The following is an 18238-nucleotide window of genomic DNA, read 5'->3' as shown; positions in this document are numbered from 1 at the left end:
ACACCACATAGTAATATGTGACATTAAAACCATGCAGGGAAAAAATGTGACAGACAGCTGAGCTGCATGCTGACTTCTTCCTGTTTCTGTAAGCATGAGGCTTATTTCTAGGAGGACACATCACTTATGTAAATCTCTCCTGCATAATTTCTCTCCTGTCTGAAAAAAGCATTAAGGTATCTTCCCAGATGAATATTTTTGCCTTAAAAATTTAAGTGTTGTATATATCCAGAATGCAGGGGTGGGTAAGATCGTGGGACTGAGCCTGTCTCCGTATTTGAGACACATTCTCTGTGGAATCTAACCTTTCTCCAAAATATGCTACATATCTATGTGCAGGGATAATAAATGGTGCAGCCCCAAAAGATCTGGTCCACATGCTTCTTCTGACAGGCTTTCAGCTGATGTATTGGGGGTGTTTTGGTGCTACAGCAATCTGACATGAGAACCAACTCTTGCTCAAGCAATTCTGCTAGTTAACTAGCCTCAGTGGCGGAGCTTCATGCTCCGTGGGTGGAGAGCAGGCGGGGGTGTGGCTGGTGCGCATCCCGGGGGCGTGGTGCATGTCCTGGGGGCATGGTGCGCCACCTGCAGGGGCGTGGCATGCACCCCGGGGGCGTGTTGCGCTGCCTGCGGGGGTGTGGTGCCCAGCGGGGGAGGGGCAGCCACAATGGTACCCCACCAGGATTGTGGTGCCGGGGGCGGTGCGCTCCCCGCCCCCTTCTTCCTCTGCCAGTGACTAGCCCACAGCTAAAGGCCTTTAAGTTAGCTCCTCCCTATATCTATATACTAGGGGCTGCACCTTTGCTTGCTTTGCTCACCCTTGGCACCTATTCTACCCCCTAGACACTGCCAACTTTACCCTAGACCAGGCATGTCAAACCTGCGGCCCTCCAGATGTTTTGGCCTACAACTCCCATGATCCCTAGCTAGCAGGACCAGTGGTTGGGGAAGATGGGAATTGTAGTCCAAAACATCTGGAGGCCCGCAGGTTTGACATGCCTGCCCTAGACCTTGCCACCCCCCCAAGACCTCATTGATCACCCCACATTAACCCTTTAGACCTCCTGCTTTCCACCTTATGCCACCGCAGCAAAGCAAGTTGACGAGTCAGAACTCCACTTGTGATTTGGAATGGGCATTAGAACGGATTATTTCCCATAAAATTGGGAAACATGCCATATTGTTTCTTAGCACACTCTGAGATTACGATCCTCACACACTCGAAACTGTGAGCCAGGGTTGGAATTCAAAGGCAACTTGTGCTCAGCTTGTAATGGACTTGCGATTTCTAGACTGGGGGATTTCATTCTCCCTGTTTCCAAAATTGGCATCATCACTAATGGAAATGTGTAAAATAGGATTATTACTTGCAGCCATGTGACAGTGACCGCTGCATTCCTTTACATTTAATCTCTCAAAGACAAGGAATTCAATTCAGCATAAATTCAAATGTAAATTGCATCTATCTTTTTTTAAAAAATGGTGAATTGATGCACTAAGAAGTGAAATACTGACAGTTGCAACCTGAAATCTGCTATCTTGTAGAGCTTCTTTAGGCCACAGACTTTAATTACAGGATTAGATACTATTTTTCACTTCCAACATCTGTCAAAGGATGTGTGCACTTGAGAGCAGAATTAAGGGCATACAGGCAGTTGAAAATCGAATGATTCATTCTGCTTGACTGAGCTACAAAGCTTTATATTCATGTATATTGTTAAGATGGTACCCAAATAGCACATAGCATTGGGTGGCATAATGAATATGGAAATAGCAGAGGTCAAGTCCAAATAGCCTCAAATCTAGGACTTTTTAAGAGGTTTTTTTTTTAATGCCCACTCCTGCTTCAGATGTTGGCTCTCAGGAAAGTTGTAGAAAAACATGTTCAATACACTGATAACACTCATCCCGGTATCATCAGCATACGGAGAACCTTGAGCTGCAAAGTCCCTAAGGATTCCTCAACTGCCAGGATTGTCTGGGGTTTGAAAAGAGAATATTAGGGAATGTTTGCTGATAATTCTTGTGATTCAGCTACTCAAAGCTGCATAGCACCCTATAAGGAGAAGGGGACGACAGAGGATGAGATGGTTGGACAGTGTTCTCAAAGCCATGAACATGAGTTTGACCAAACTGCGGGAGGCAGTGGAAGACAGGAGTGCCTGGCGTGCTCTGGTCCATGGGGTCACGAAGAGTCGGACACGACTAAACGACTAAACAACAACAATAATAATAATACAGAAGACAAGCGAAGAGAAATGGCTTGGGGAAGAGAGGGGCAAACATAGTAAATCAGTGGTTACACCCCCCCCCCAAGCATCATACTTCAAGTCAGGGCTTTTTTCCAGCCAGAACTCACCAGGACTCAGTTCTGGCACATCTCAGGTGGGCACCATTGCCATTCTAAGAGAATGAGGAAGGAGTTCATGGTGAGTTCTGGCACCTATTTTTTCTAGAAAAATAGCCCTGCTTAAAGCAAAGGGCGTGATGTGTCATCTGCATTGATCAACCACCAAAGTAAACAGTACTCATGTTCTTAAATGTGGCACTTTTGCATAAAGTCTATTTTACTACTTCCAATTATTACACAGCATAGTCCAGCGCTTGACCTATCAAAGTGGCATGTAGTTTCACGCAACCTGTGGTTCTGTAGAGAACATATACAAAGGCAATCTGGAGAGAAAGCCAGTTGCATCACAAACTGCCCTGAAGAGATACTCACGTCGTAAATGCTGGGTTATATTTTGCACCAAGGTAGTAGGAGTAAAGGTTGAACATTCCAATCATGAAGGCGAGAAACACCATGATGAAAATAACCATGAATTTGAAGATGTCTTTCACAGTCCTTCCCAAAGAGATCTGGAGAGGACCAAAACTTTCATTGGCTGGGAGGATGTATGCAATCCGGGAGAAGCTGAGTACCACTGCGATTGCATATAGTCCTTCTGATATGATCTGAGGATCTGAGGGAAGCCACTTGCTCCTGGCTAAAATGAAACACAAGAGGTGATATATATTGTTAATGCGAACAGAACTAAGGTTTAAGGGGAGGGTGAGAGGACCCTGCACATTGCAGTAGGAAGTCCCAAGATATGCTTTCTTTCACCAGGGGTTTCCTTTGGATTTCCTAGATACTACTGTCTTCCCTTCTTACCCACTTCACTTTACCCTCCCAGTTTCTTCTATTACCTTTCATTACTGCAGTAGTTCATCTGCAAGATTTCCAGAACAAAACCGTGGGCTTCGGCCAAAGCAGAGGCACACTAAAGAATAACCATTAAACTAGAAGACTTCTGAAGGCCACCCTCTACAGTGGTACCTCGGGTTAAGAACTTAATTCGTTCTGGAGGTCCATTCTTAACCTGAAACTGTTCTTAACCTGAGGTACCACTTTAGCTAATGGGGCCTCACGCCGCCACCACATGATTTCTGTTCTCATCCTGAGGTAAAGTTCTTAACCCGAGGTACTACTTCTGGGTTAGCGGAGTCTGTAACCTGAAGCATCTGTAACCCGAGGTACCACTGTATAGGGAAGTTTTTAATGCTTAATGTCTCATTGTGTTTTTATGTTTTGTTGGAAGTTGCCCAGAGTGGCTGCAGCAACCCTGTCACAGGGGCCGAGTACAAATAATAAAAACATTATTATTATTATTACTATTATTATTAACAACTAGTATCACACTTCAGAAGATCAAGTTGCAGCCTCAACTGGCTGTGTCACAACACCATAATCTAGACCATAATCTTAGAAGATGTCTAAAAGTATATATAAGAACACAGGATATTGCCTTGCAGTAATAATAATAATAATAATAATAATAATAATAATAATAATAATAATAATATATTATTTGTACCCCACCCATCTGGCTGGGTTTCCCCAGCCACTCTGGGCGGCTTCCAACAAAAAATTTAAATACATTAAAATGTCACACATTAAAATCTTCCTTGAACAGGGCTGCCTTCAGATGTCTTCTAAATGTCAGGTAGTTCTTTATCTCTTTGACATCTGATATCAAGTCAGACCACTAGTCTGTCTAACTCAGTACTCTCTATAGCAGACATGCCAATGGCAGTTAAGACTGTGACAAATGTGCACTATCAGGGCCGGCCTGGGCTGGCCCAAGACACCTTGCTGATTGAGGCAAAGGACAAGATGGTACTCCCCGCCCCATTCTACAGATTTACTGGCAACAGAATCTTACTCCAACACTGCCAATGGGATAGTGTCCTCCATCACACCTGAGGCAGAAGGTTAAGAGTTTTTTGGGGGGGAGGGGGGGAAACTATATATCTCTACTCTCGTAACACTGAGGACTAGGTGGCAGGAGCGGCGGAGATCAGGAAGAACAGTCAAGGTGCTGCCGCCATTGCTCCCAACATCTGCCGCATGAATCCATCACCTCACACTGCCTAATGGTAGGGATGGCCCTAGATCAGGGATACAGGGAAATCACAGCAGATCAGCCACGAGGTTAGAAACAGAGAGAAAGGATGGGCTCTTTTTATCAGCTACCAGAATGAAAAAAACATTGCAGATGACATTCCCCCTATAACTTACAGTGGTACCTCTAGTTACGAACTTAATTCATTCCGGAGGTCCGTTCTTAACCTGAAACTGTTCTTAACTAGAGGCGCGCTTTTGCTAATGGGGCCTCCTCCTGCTGCTGCACCACCGGCACATGATTTGGGGCAAAGTTCTCAACTCGAGGTAACTCTTCCAGGTTAGCAGAGTTTGTAACCTGAAGCGTTTATAACCTGAGGCTTTTGTAACTCGAGGTACCACCACATTCCAATTTATATTATCTTTTTCCTTTACTTAATTTTTTCTTAATCTAGTGTAGTATTTAGAGGCTTCTGTTGTCATTTTCTTTCACTTAAATTTAGCAAATATATTTACAAAAAGAAATGAGGAAACTCAGCCATCCAATACTATGATTATTCAGAACAAAGGGGCTGACTGAACTATTACAAACAGACAGACAGACAGACAGACAGACAGACAGACACACACACACACACACACACACACACACACCCATTGTCTGAATTTCTATTTTTATGGTAACTAGTTTGATATTTTAGTATTTCCATTTTTGTGTAGAATTCTGTGAATCACATTACAGGAAAATCCTTTCTTGCTGGTTCACTTTGTTCTTCGGAATAACGCTGATTACACAGTAGCTCCACAAGAGGGAGCACTTACCCCACAATATGTAATAGCAGAAAGGTAAAATGGTCTAGCAGTGTCAAAAAAGAATATACTGTAATCCAGTGTTTCTCAACCTTTTTTGGGCCACGGCACACTTGTTCCGTGAAAAAAATCACGAGGCACACCACCATTAAAAAAGTTAAAAAATTTAATTATATTATAATTATGACTGTAAGAAACACTTGCCAAATATTGCTTTCCGGCGGGTTAGTGCTGTGTATTAGTGGCCGCCAGGCACGTGACAATGCAAATCGCCCTTCTCGTCGCCGCACGTCGCGGCACACCAGCCAGCGTCTCGCGGCACACTAGTGTGCCGCGGAACAGTGGTTGAGAAACGCTGCTGTAATCCATATGCATGCCCTGCTTAGTGACTGCTTTACTATGTATGTGCGCAAAGTTTATCCTGACAAATTTTCTTAGGGAAAATGTAAACTATTTCCAAATGTTCTGCATCTGGGTGTTATAAGAAATCAGCGTTGCTCTTCTAAATTCAATAAAAGTACATTGTATCACATCACATCTGAATATTATTTCCCGGCTTCCCTGTTCTGCAGGTCTTTTTCAGGCAACTGTAACAACAGAGCCCGGAACATGTATGGCTCAAAATTATGGCAACTTTGTGTGACAGAAGAAAAACATTTCAGTCTACTTTTGGTGACCTGGTCCTGAAACAACTACAATCCTGTTTCTACAATTGATGACAAAAATGCATTAACGCATCAAAATCTAAAACTCTAGAATGGATTATGGAGGCCCAAACAGATTCTGCTGTGCATTCCAAAGATGTATATTGGAATATAGGGGTTGAGATCAGGCAAAACCCAGGGACGCCTGCACACAAATCACCCCTTACATTTAAGGAGGCACTATTTAAGGAGACACAATTTGCAAGACTGAGGGGTGTAGTGCTTAACTCTCCACTTTCCCCTGCAACCTCCCAGGTGCTCTCCCCACCCCCATGAAAGCTCTGCATGCATATTTGATATATCAGACAGGGAAAACAGCTTGGAAAGCAGGGAAAAAAATAAGGTTAAGCATTCCCCTCTTTGTACCTGCATGCTTTTGCCTGCAAATCACCACCATCACTTTTACAGCACAGACATGCTGCTGGGTTTCCAAATGCATGTTGGCCACTGATCATTCAGTTTTGGCCTCACTTGTATTTCCTCATCTGGAGGAATCTGTCTCAATACATTTTGACAACAAGCTCACAGTGTGGGAATGGTGCCTTGAATTGGGATTTCAGTTTTGCAAATCCTGATTCTGGAAATTGCCATCTGCCATCAGACCAGACAAAACTTTGATATATTTTTGTTTTAACCTAGTGCCCTTTTACTAAGGAGCTGCTGGCAGCCAGTGATAACTTTAGCCAAATGTTTCTTTTCCTTTTCCCCCTTTGAGAAATACTAAGGGGTCCTACCCTAGCAGTGAGTCATATGCCATGGCTTCCCCAGGAGTTTCACCTGCTAAATGTACATACATATTATCAAGATGTGAATGCCTCGTTCGCTAGGCCTCTTTTTCTTTGGGAACACAAAGCAGATCCCTTCATCTGTAGGTTACCTTTTGTCTGGTGAACCTCGACAATGCAGAGGTTCTTCTCCTGTGCGGCCTTGAAGTTGTTCATACAACTGCGTTCAGTTTGATCTCCATACAAATCTAGAATTTCATTTTAGAGCAGGCTTGTCTGATTCTGTATTAGTCGTTTTAACAAACGGGCTCAATTGGACACATCTAATGAATAATTTGCAAACATCCCCTGACGTTCAGGAGAAAAACTTTGCTGCTTCTGCCTCTGGTAAAAACCTGAGCCGGAGCAACAAAAAACATATTAAGTAACAACCCTCTCTTACCATATGTGAAGTAGGCAACCTGAGGAGGAAGGGTGACGTTATTGAGGTCATCAACGGGAACATACAGGTCCACGTATTGTTGTGCTTCTGATGCTTTGAGAAAAGCCATGAATCTGGCAGTGAAAGAAGCTACAAAGATCGACAGCATCCCAAAATCCAGCAGGTTCCAAAGATGCATGACGTATTCCCGCGGGCCTTCTTCCCAGATTTCTTTGCATTCGGACCATATCATACCTGGGGTGGGGGGGAGGGGAGGGCAGACAAACTTGGCATCATGTCATCAGCAAGATTGGCAAAGTTGTGTCCCTCAAAATCCTCAGTCATGCCCTCAATGCCCAGGCAGCAGACGTTGCATTAAACTTGCAAAAACACTGTCTCTCTGCCCCTCTCCTCTGAGCAACATGGCAAAGGCAGCATTTCTTCAGCTCCACGCAAAATGTGGTCCCTCCTGGAATGCAAAAGCCTAGTGGCCAGAGCAATCTATGTTCTCTTATAGCTGCCCTTCCCAATATTCACTGACTCTCAGTATAATAAATCACAATCATCATCAACAACAATAGTTCTGTCAAGTGCTCAAAGCACTTTATGTACATTTTATAGCTGAAATCCCCACAATAACCCTGTAAGAGAAGTTTCCTAACTATCACTGTTAATCTCGCCAGGTTCATAAACTCTACCAATTTGATAGGAAAGCCCCTAAACAAAAATGGGGAAAAGAATGGAAATACGTTAAAGATTACCTTTGTAATGAAGGAATAGATTCCAGATGGGTGATTTGCTTTAAATAAGTTCGTACAAATTTATTAGAGCTAGTATATGTATGGGAAAAATTGAAATATGAAATAAGGAATTGGTTATATAAGAGGAAAGCATAGTTGATGTTTCTTGTAAATAGGGAACTGATATGGAAAACTGGGAAGTTTATTTAGTTTTATGTTTGTTTGTGGTTTTCTTTTTTTGTTCCTTTATTTTTTTCTTTTATTAGTTTTCCTTCTAATTTTGTATAGTTTTGTATAATTTTGAATTTGTGTTGTGTTGTGTTGATTTATGTTACTTCTGTTTGCTTTGTTACTTATGTTATTTTTGTTGCTTTGTATTTTATGTTATGTACTAAATAAAGATATTTTTAATATTAAAAAAAACAACCCTGTAAGAGAAGTTAAATTAGGGTGCCATATTTCAAGAAGTAAAATCTGGACATTTGCCGATTCCCCCAAATTCTCCCCAGATGCTAATTCCATCACTGGAATCCTGGACAGGTCCAGGAAAATCTGAACGTATGGCAATGCTAAGTTAAGTGGTGGTGGCTGGCCTAAGGCCACCTAGTGAGTTCATGGCAGAGGAAAAATTCAAACCAAGGACCTCACCCAGACTTCCTTTTGTGCCACATTTCTAGGCACAGGCCCATGCTTTAAAATGCCATGTCTGAGCACTTGGGTTGTTGTTTTGCCCCTGGCATTTCCCCCACAAAAGACTAGTCTATACTGCTGAGTCAGAGTAACTGGCAATCCTCGGAAAACCCAGATTGCTGTTTATTCTGATTTTGGGTCAAAGCATGGGTTTTCCTGAGGAAAGAGGCAGGTAAGAAAAAAGACGAAATGCTCAGACATGGAGCTTTAAAGTGTGGACCTGTGATTAGAAAGTGTGGGGCAAAAGATGGCTCGTAGCCACTATGCTACACCAATATCAACCAGGAGAAATCTTGCAGCTTGATCACCTATGGGAACTGTAGTAATTCATTATTTTCCACCCAAAACTCAGCTAAGAAGAATTCTTAATGTCCCAATACCAGTTTTCACATCAAATGCAGTTTTTTTTCATTGAAATTCAGTTCACTCTGCTCAATTCCAAATATTATCATCCTGACTGAGTGCGGTTTCATTTTTGATGTAATTGAGAAAATAATTGGGAGGAAACCAGAAAAAAAAGTGTAGCAAGATATAAAATGTTATATTCTTTATCTAGGCTGCAGAGAGAGCTTGCACAGGTGGTGGGCAGTTCTTCTCAGAGAACAGTAGTGAAAATGGAATATATATTGGGGTGTGCGGAGAGGACAAACAAATAACCTGAATTTTCTTCACTTGTCATGCACCTGTTACCTAAAAAAGCATTCCTTTTTCAAAATACAGATCTTCTGGGAGGCATTTTAATATGATTTTTTAAAAAAATTCATACTGTCATTCATGAATTTTTTACAGCTTGTCGCTTATTCACTTTCCCAAATCTAATATCCCACACAACTGTTGTTTAACGCACTTTCATTTGGGATGCACAAAGACTGCATATCTTTATTTGCACTGTAAATGAGCAGGCTTAGAGCCAGGAGATTCCATTGCCTGAAGGACGGTATCGGCTTTTGACAAATAGAACTCAGCTCCAATCTTCAAGGCAGAATTTGGAGCACCTCTGCAAGGGTGGGTTCCTTGGTTTCACAGAACCATTTCAGCCTGGGGCAACCCAGGGAAAAACACGGGCCCACCTGCTGCCATGTCAGGTACAGTGCAGCAGATGTAGAAATTCAATTCAGGTATGCAAGCAGGTCCTGAGCGCTGCAGCCCTTTCTTCCTGCAGTTTCCAGGAGCTGGGATTCAGAAGCATGCTGCCTCCAACAGTAGAGGGGGAACAGAGTCATTGTGGTTAGTAGCCATGCAGCAGAGCAGAGTAGTAGAGCAGGTTCAATCCCCAGCATTGCCAGGGAGCTCTGAGAGAAACCCAGATTTTAAATTCTGCAGAGCCACTGCTAGTCTGTGTGCATAAAACTGAGCTACATGGTCTGACTAAGTATGAAGCTAATTCCTATCTTCCTAAGGAGGTACCCAGCACTTGCTATTCCCAATGGGACCTTTTCTCTCATTGCTAGCAGCAGGTGTATAAACAGCCTCAGCCCAGTATACCTGAAGGAGCATCTCCACCCCCATTGTTCAGCCCAGACACTGAGGTCCAGCACCGAGGGCCTTCTGGTGGTTCCCTCACTGTGAGAAGTGAGGTCACAGGGAACCAGGCACAGGGCCTTCTCAGTAGTGGTGCCTGCCCTGTGGTACGCCCTCCCCTCAGATGTCAAGGAAATAAACAACTACCTGACTATTAGAAGATATCTGAAGGCAGCCCTGTTTGGGGAAGTTTTTTATGCTTGATGTTTTATTGTGTTTTTAATATTCTGTTGGGAGCCACCCAGAGTGGCTGGGAAAACCCAGCCGGATGGGTGGGGTAACAACAACAACAACAACAACAACAACAACAACAACAACATTTTTTAGGAGGGTGGATTCTGGTTGGGTCCATTGCAGGGGCAAAGAGCTACACTTCCTGCCAATACACAGTGGACCTAATCCAGTTTGGGCTTCTCCATATCACATCTAGTATTTATTTATAAAAAATACCACATCAAACCACAAGTGGTTTGACCTTCAGCCTAAGAAAGTGAAACGGCACCCAGTAAAGCAGCTGGGTGGGTGGGTGGGGGGCTTTGTGCATTGTTTCTCCCATGTAAACTTTGTTCTCTCGTGTCAGTGCTATCTGCTATGATCTTACTGATTTTCTCAGACTGCCATATAATTCACTGGGGAATTATAAGATCCATGCATTGGCACAATTTGGCTTGGAAAGATCAGGTGTATTATACAAGACCACCAAGGCTGTTTGGAAAAAGTAGAGACAGTCTTAGTGTTTGAGTTCCAAGATAATTTGCTTACCAATGGATAGCAAGAGAGAGGGCAGTTAATCATGTAGGCAAATGTTTTCTCCCCCATAGGACTTCAAGAACCGCTCAAAACAAATGCAACTGAGCTCAGCTACACTGTTTGTTATCAGCCCTCGAAAACATTCATAAAGCTGTATCAGAATTGGCAAGCTATTAAACAGAATGGTATAACTTCCTAGAAGCGTTTTAAATGAGAAAATCAAACAACGCTCTTCTAGAAAGTCGGATAAAAATAAATAAGTGAATAAACCCAACATCATTATTCCAGAGCGTCTGGAGCAGGAGTGATTAAGATTTCTCTGATTATGAGCGGGGTACCAAAATCTTCACATGGATACACAGACAGGGCAGATACCAATTCACTTCTTTAGCCGACAGCCTCACCACTGGTTCTTCATGCCTTCCTCGTAATTCCTGTTGGCAATAGTCTTTTTTTAAACACCAAGGATGGGGAATCTGAACCCCTCCTAGATGCTGTTGGCCTCCAACTCCCATTAGCCCAACTCCCATTAGCTCCCATTAGGCCAATGGTCAAAGAGGGTGGTAGCTGTAGCTCGACAACATCTGCAGGACACTACTTAGGTATCTCTGATGTAATGTTACTGTCAGGGGATGAAAGATTCCACAGAGAAGGCCCCTTTCAGAGGCATCTCTGAGCTCCAGCTTTTAGCCCTGACTTTTCTCTCTGCTCTTCACCTCCACCGGTCTGGGTCCCCTTGACCTATGAGAACAATAGGTGATAGCATTTCCACTTACCTAGAACCCATTTCATGATGAGCATTTCTGTCCATGAGAACTGTGTCGTTTTTACTCTAAATATTTGTTTGGGATGATCCATGGCAGTTTCATTGGGAAGCAGTTTGACTCCTTCAAATCGGTCTGAGGCATTCACCACTAAGAGTCCAAGGAAAATGGTGAAAGAAACGGCGTGCGCCACAAACTTCATGAAGGGGCTCCGGAGTGTCTGTCCCAGCTGAAGACAAAGGACATACAAAGGCATGAAGTTGACTACAACATTTATTAGATATGAAAAGCAAGGCTTTCTTTAGGTTTACATGTCACAATTTCAATGCCCGAAGGCGTTATTTAATAGCAAGGCATAGATTTCAGTGGCATCTACTTCTAAGTAATGGATTTGAAACACAAATACTTTACTTCCAGGTATTCTAACACAGTTACATGTGAAATTTCCAAAATAAGGGTCACACAGAAAGTTGTACCTCCTGGGACCTAAAAGTAGGGTTGCCATATTTCAAAAGGTTAACATATGAGCTTTTTTGGGGGGGGCAAAGTTGTTGGGTTGTTTTTAGCTTGGGGGGGGGGCAAAGTAGCAATTTATTTGCCATTTTTAAGCTATTTTTATTTTAAAAAGTGTCAAAAATGGCACTGCTGCCATGGGCTGCCATACGTCTGGACATTTTCCCCTGGACATTTTCCCCCAGACATCTTTTCAGATTTCTGCCCAGACACTGCTAAAGAGAGCTGGATTCTGGATATGTCCAGGAAGTCACAAATGTGTGGCAACCCTATTAAAAGTATATATTAGAAGCCCTGAATCTAACAAAATAAAGAATGTTAACGCATTCAGTACACTGAAAAGTCCAACAAAAATGCTAAAACAATATGGCATCAGTGTGCCAAAAATGGACACACATGCATTTGTTCCATGCACATCTCCCACCTGGGTGATGAACCAATGAAATTGCTTTAGGTGAACACCCTAAAAAGCTGGATTAAAAAACCTATCAAACATAATTAAGCAATAATGCCAGAAGCTTCATCCCTAAACACTACATATGTGATCAATAATCCATGCATTCTGCCCACATCATGTGGAAAGGGAGTTGTGAGAAGGGTGGGTTTGATTTTAAGAGCAAACACAGTGGGTGGACTGGGCTGGCTAATTCCTCCTACTGTCTCTTCTGTATTTCTCAACAGGTACAAATGCCCCTGCACATTTTCCTCCTCAGTGAAACTTTAATATTAGAAGTGAGGTCACATGGGAAAAGGAAGGAAGGGTCATAGCTCAGAGGTAGAACATCTGCCTTGCACACAGAAGGTCCCAGCATCAATCCCTGGCATCTCCAGGTAGAGATGGGAGAGAAACCTGCCTGAAACCCTGGAGAATCACTGACAGTCAGTCTGGACAGTACTGAGCTACATGGACTAATGGTCTGGCTTCATATAAGGCAGCTTCCTTGGGGAGAGAGATTGCAGGTTACTAAGCCATGGACAAATGAGAGGACCTTATAGTCCTCACCCAAGTGTCCCTTTTTGCTGGCCTCCTATCTCTCTCTCTGTATGTGAATGGGGCATATCTAGGATAAAACAAATTGATCCATGGCTGTTTTATCTACTTTGGTCCTTGCCCACTCCACCATATTGTAACAAATTTTCACTATGAAGTTTCAACATTTTAAAGTTTCAACTTTGCCAATAAACCCTTACAACAATGTAAATGTTCAAGAGAGAAATATTATCTTTTAAAAAGAAGAAGAAAGAGAGAAAGAAATAAAAGACTACAGTACAAACAAATTTACAAACTTGTCACACTTCTGAAAAACCTAGGGGACATCATAAAGTCTTAAATGGTTTTCTCCAAATGTAAGATCAAAATCTGTTATCTTTATGCCAATATTTCCAAAGTGCTTCTATATTCACTTTAATCATATAAACAAAGGATTCTTTGAAGCCAGAACATCTCTTTTAAAGCTTAAAGCACACACAGATACTTTTGCCAGACCTGAAACTTAGCTTCCACAAGACTAACATAGCAAATTCACAAAATGTTGATATAATTGGAAGCACATTTTTTGCATAAACAACTCAGCATAAAGGTCCAAACACCTATGGATCGATATTCTCATATTGAGTACAGAAAATACTGTCCTGAGGAAAGTTTTTGAGAATTTTATATTACGTATAGGCTGGTTAATATTTAAAAAAACACCTTTCCTCTCATTTCAACACTGCTGGCCGTGAAAAGCCTGAAGGAACCCCCAAACTACCCTGCTTCCCCTATTTTAAGACGTAGTCATAAAATAAGCCATAGCAAGATTTTTAAGCATTCAAGGAATATAAGCCATACCCCGAAAATAAGACATAGTGATAGGCGCAGCAGCAATGCCACCCGCGGCAGGAGGAGGAGGAAAAAAATAAGACATCCCCGGAAAATAAGCCATAGTGGTGTTGTTGTTTTGAGGAAAAATAAATATAAGACGGTGACTTATTTTCGAAGAAACATGGTATAACATACATCCCTTTCTCCCTACAGCACACAACTTGTAAAATGTAAAACACCTCACTGAGATTTACCAAGCCCCGACATTATCTGCCTTTAGGCACCTGTTTAAATTAAGACTAAGGAGGCCTTTGGTTGAATAATCTTTCTTGAATGGGTATAACTATGGTGCTTTGTTTTGGTTTTGGTTTTACAGTTTTCAGCTTTCTAGACTTTTCAGGTCCTATCTTAACTATTTTTATTTTGACAGTGGTTTACTGCATCTTGTGGTTTTGTTTTTATGTTATTGGAAATTTTAGTGTTGCGAGACAGCTTTATTCATATTTTTAAAAATAATAATCAGGGTGTGAGGGGTGTGTGTGTGCCCTTTTAGTAGCCACAACTGAAACTTCCCCATTTAGTGTGGGGAGGAAAAGTAGTTTTGCTTTTTTAACCTCATCTCCCTGTCCTAATACCTACTTTGTAGATATTACAAGCTGTTGTTGGGGGCTCAAGCAGGCTGTTTCTGCTTCTCCATATTCCTTTGCTCCCAAATTATAACCCTTAACATTCTGTAGCTTAGATGCTGTCAGGATCCTTTAGGCCAGGCATAGGCAAACTCGGCCCTCCAGATATTTTGGAACTACAATTCCCACCATCCCTGACCACTGGTCCTGTTAGCTAGGGATGATGGGAGTTGTAGTCCCAAAACATCTGGAGGGCCAAGTTTGCCTATGCCTACTTTAGGCTCTGGATGGCACTGTCAAGCTCTTTATTGGACATTTTTTTAAAAAAAACAACATTTAATTTACAAATGAATGCACTTTCATATACCTGGGGTGTGCCCTTAGTGTGCGGAGTCCGCTACCTTATTTTTTTTGAATATTTCACTTCCAAAATGATAGGCATGGGACCACTTGGCTTTAGTATTGAGAGGGTATGGTGATGATACTTGCAGTGTGAACACTAATTGTGAAAAGTCAATCCAGTGATTAGAATTTATTCTAGCCAAGGTACTCTGGCTTCTTAGTTCATAACATTTGTTCTGCAGTATCTACCTACAACAATATAGGGAAGAACTGCTACTTTGCCCTAATGACTTTTTGCGTGTGTATGTGGTGGTGGTGGGGATAACATTGACACCATTTGTCTAAGCAGCTATATGCAGAAGCAGCACATCTCTGGATTTGTGGAATCTGACACATGTCTACTCAGAATGCCCATTGACTTCAGTGGGAATTGTAGGTAAGTAGACACTGGATTGCAGCCTAAACCAGAAGACCCAGGTGTACCTTACACAATCAAAGTATTGCATGCATTGTCGCTGACATAAGATGGCATAGAAACTCTTTTTCATATAACTGCTCTTCTCCAGTGATGTCGAAAAAATCCATGTTCTATCAGGGCTGCATCAATATTTTATTTTCTTTGTTAGTCTGATGAAAGCTGTAGAAATCGTCCTTGGAATGACAGCTTTCAAAACTTCATAAAAATATAATTTGTAGAAAGATAAATAATGCAGAACCTCAGACCTTCGGAATCATATCAACGCTTATTCCTTTTCCAAAACCTAATATTTTGGAGATCTCTCTAACTCATGTCTGTTCAGCTGGTGCTTGGGCATGAGTGGGTTAGCAGGTTTCAGTTACTGCCTGATTTTTGTTTCTGTTTTTTTTCCATTTTGTTAAATGCAAACTATGCCTGTGTGATTACGACACCCAAAATGTTGCCTTCCAGATGCAGTCTGGCTCTAACTCCCATCAGAGGCGGTTTTAGGGCACCGCTGGGTGCTGCCCTGCAGGAGGCACCAAAACAATGCTGTAGAACAGAGTGCGAGAGGCACAAGGGAGGGAGGCACATTGAATTTTAGCATAGCACAGGGTGCCACTGAAATTCAAGACCCCAAAGCATAGCTGCCAAGTCTCCCGTATTCCGGGGGAAAACCCCATTTTCCCAGCTGTTCTCAGCTGAAAAAACGGATTTTTTTGTTCCCCCCCGGTTTATTCTGGCGTGGTGGCCATTTTGGAACTGGGCGGAGCATGCTCAGAAGCGACTTTTGATGCTGCTCTGCCCAGTTTCAAAATGGCTGCAGTGCGACTTCTGGCGTGGCGGCCATTTTGGAACTGGGCAGAGCAGCATCAAAAGTCGCTTCTGAGCATGCTCCGCCCAGTTCCAAAATGGCGGCAGCGCTACTTCCGTTCTGCTATTTCCGGTCCGATCCCTTATTTTTCCGGCAGGAACTTGGCAGGTATGCCCCAAAGTCTGCCACCGCTCCCATTAACCTCATGATCAGGGATCATGCGAGCTGTATTCCGGTAACATCTGGAGGGCACCATGTTACCTACAGTGCCTTACAGTGTCACCTTCTTCATGTGACAGTTCCCTTAAATGTACTGCATGTGGCAGCTCAGGTTGATAGCAGTAATTAGGCCTAAGGGAGAGATACGAAACCTGCAGTCATCTATTTGTTTGGCTACTCAGCCTAAGGGGATATGCCTGTAGTAACAGCAGAAACAAGGTTTCTTAGCTGCTCCTTCTAAAATTGCATTCACACACGACCCCTAATAACTAGTAAAATTGGCATTACGCCATCCCTTATTTCCTATTTTCATTTGTGCTTTCCCCACCTGTCTCTAAATAGTGTTCTTCTCCTTCTCATCTCTAACACTTTGGGGAACAAATTTCAAAACAATTTCGGAGCTGGCTGGCTGGTTTCTTCCTATCCCTCTGTCACCCCACAGGAAACCCCTGAGACTTCCTTCTAGCCCTCTTGCAATTGCAATGTCAATATTTGTTTGTGGTCTTAGTTAAGCATCTGCACTGGCATCGAGCCCCACAGGAACAGTGTGTAAATAATGATAAACAAACATGCACCTTAACCAATCTGTACCTTGCTGCAGGGAGCGATCCAGTATGCTATGGCAAGGAATGGAAGGCCGATGGAGACTCCAAAAACAGCCAAGAATTTCACAGCCATGGACTGCTGGCGTAAGCCTGAGAGGTTTTCATACCACATGGTGAGCAACTGCTGCTGACAGTTGGGATGGGCAACAAACTGCAAGAGGAAAAATGAATGTAAGCATCGCCTGAAGAATATAAGAGCTGAGCAAGAAAGCAGGATGAGTCCTCTGACCACAGGGGTGACAAAGCTGTAAATATACAGAGAAACAGAGCCCTTTTTAAACATTCAAAGCTTGTAGCAAAGGCAGAGAACAAATCCCTGGAAAACTGAGAGATTAGGCCCATTCATTTAACACTCATCACCTATGTCTTATCAGACAAAACATTGCTTGTTCCAAAAGTTTAAATCTAGGGTACTCCCAGACTGGAGTTTATTGTGGAACAGTATTCTTCATCCATACAAGTTTTTTGCAGCATCCACATAGCATTGTTAGCAACAAATTGCCAGTTACCTCCACTCCCCCAATTTAATTCTGATAAACCCTTTTTGCAGAAAATCCAACAAGTTATTTTTTTAAAAAAACCCAACCTGTTGGCAATAATCCATTTGGAACATATGCAGCATCTACAATGACTTGTAAGCACCTCCACTATCTCTGCAGATTCTTCTCTTATATCCAAAAGTGATCAGTGTCAATAGCAACAGTTTAAATTGCCATCTCAGGATATATTCACCGTTCAAAAAGCCACAGTCCAAAAAAACACAAGTACTAAAGTATTCCCATTATGACTGTATTTTCAGCTGCAATCCTGCTGTGTTCAGCTTTCAAAACACACTAAAACATCTCTTGTAGTGCTTCGCGGAAGAAGTCTGGTGTGAATGCTAATGTCAAGGAAGTTATCTTAGAAAGCTTTGTTGAAAAGCATCTAGATGACTAATGGCCATCACTCCATATCGCTGTAGTAAAATTCAGAAATTTCATTAGTTATGAATGCCTTTCCTTTTTTGTTTCCCGAATCCACTTTCAATTTTATTGATGGCTCCGTAGTCTGGTATTATAAGAGATGCACTTTCTGCATCTGGCATCTTCATTATACACTTTTCAGGTAAAGCTGAATGCAAGTCTCTTTACCCACCATATTTTTGTGATTTTAAGTCATTCTAAGTTGTAACCCATGCTGGGATCCCAGGGTTATAGGCAGGTAATAAACCAAAACACTACTACTGCTCTTCCTCCTCCTCTTAATTTCTACCAGTAATCAACTCAAAAGAGCAACATAGCCTGTAAGCAGAGAATGCACAGATTCATTAGCATGGAAGTCCCAAAATAGCTCACAAATTTTGCTAA

At 42.3% G+C, this 18238-nt stretch overlaps 1 protein-coding gene across 1 annotated transcript in view; it reads right to left on the bottom strand.

Moving 5' to 3' along the window:
- The window catches only part of TRPC7 (transient receptor potential cation channel subfamily C member 7), a 102049-nt gene that overhangs the window by 21106 nt on the left and 62705 nt on the right, over positions 1-18238 (bottom strand). The window contains exons 3-6 of the mRNA XM_060271662.1: positions 16879-17043; positions 11525-11741; positions 7069-7302; positions 2726-2990 (exon numbers count right to left, since the gene is read on the bottom strand). Coding sequence (XP_060127645.1) covers positions 2726-2990; positions 7069-7302; positions 11525-11741; positions 16879-17043 — 881 coding nt within the window. The remainder of the gene's footprint in view (positions 1-2725; positions 2991-7068; positions 7303-11524; positions 11742-16878; positions 17044-18238) is intronic.

This window comes from Zootoca vivipara, chromosome 2, assembly GCF_963506605.1.
Source record: "Zootoca vivipara chromosome 2, rZooViv1.1, whole genome shotgun sequence".
Taxonomy (NCBI): domain Eukaryota; kingdom Metazoa; phylum Chordata; class Lepidosauria; order Squamata; family Lacertidae; genus Zootoca; species Zootoca vivipara.
Note: the sequence above shows the minus strand (reverse complement) of the source record. Positions and strands in the feature narration are given on the sequence as shown.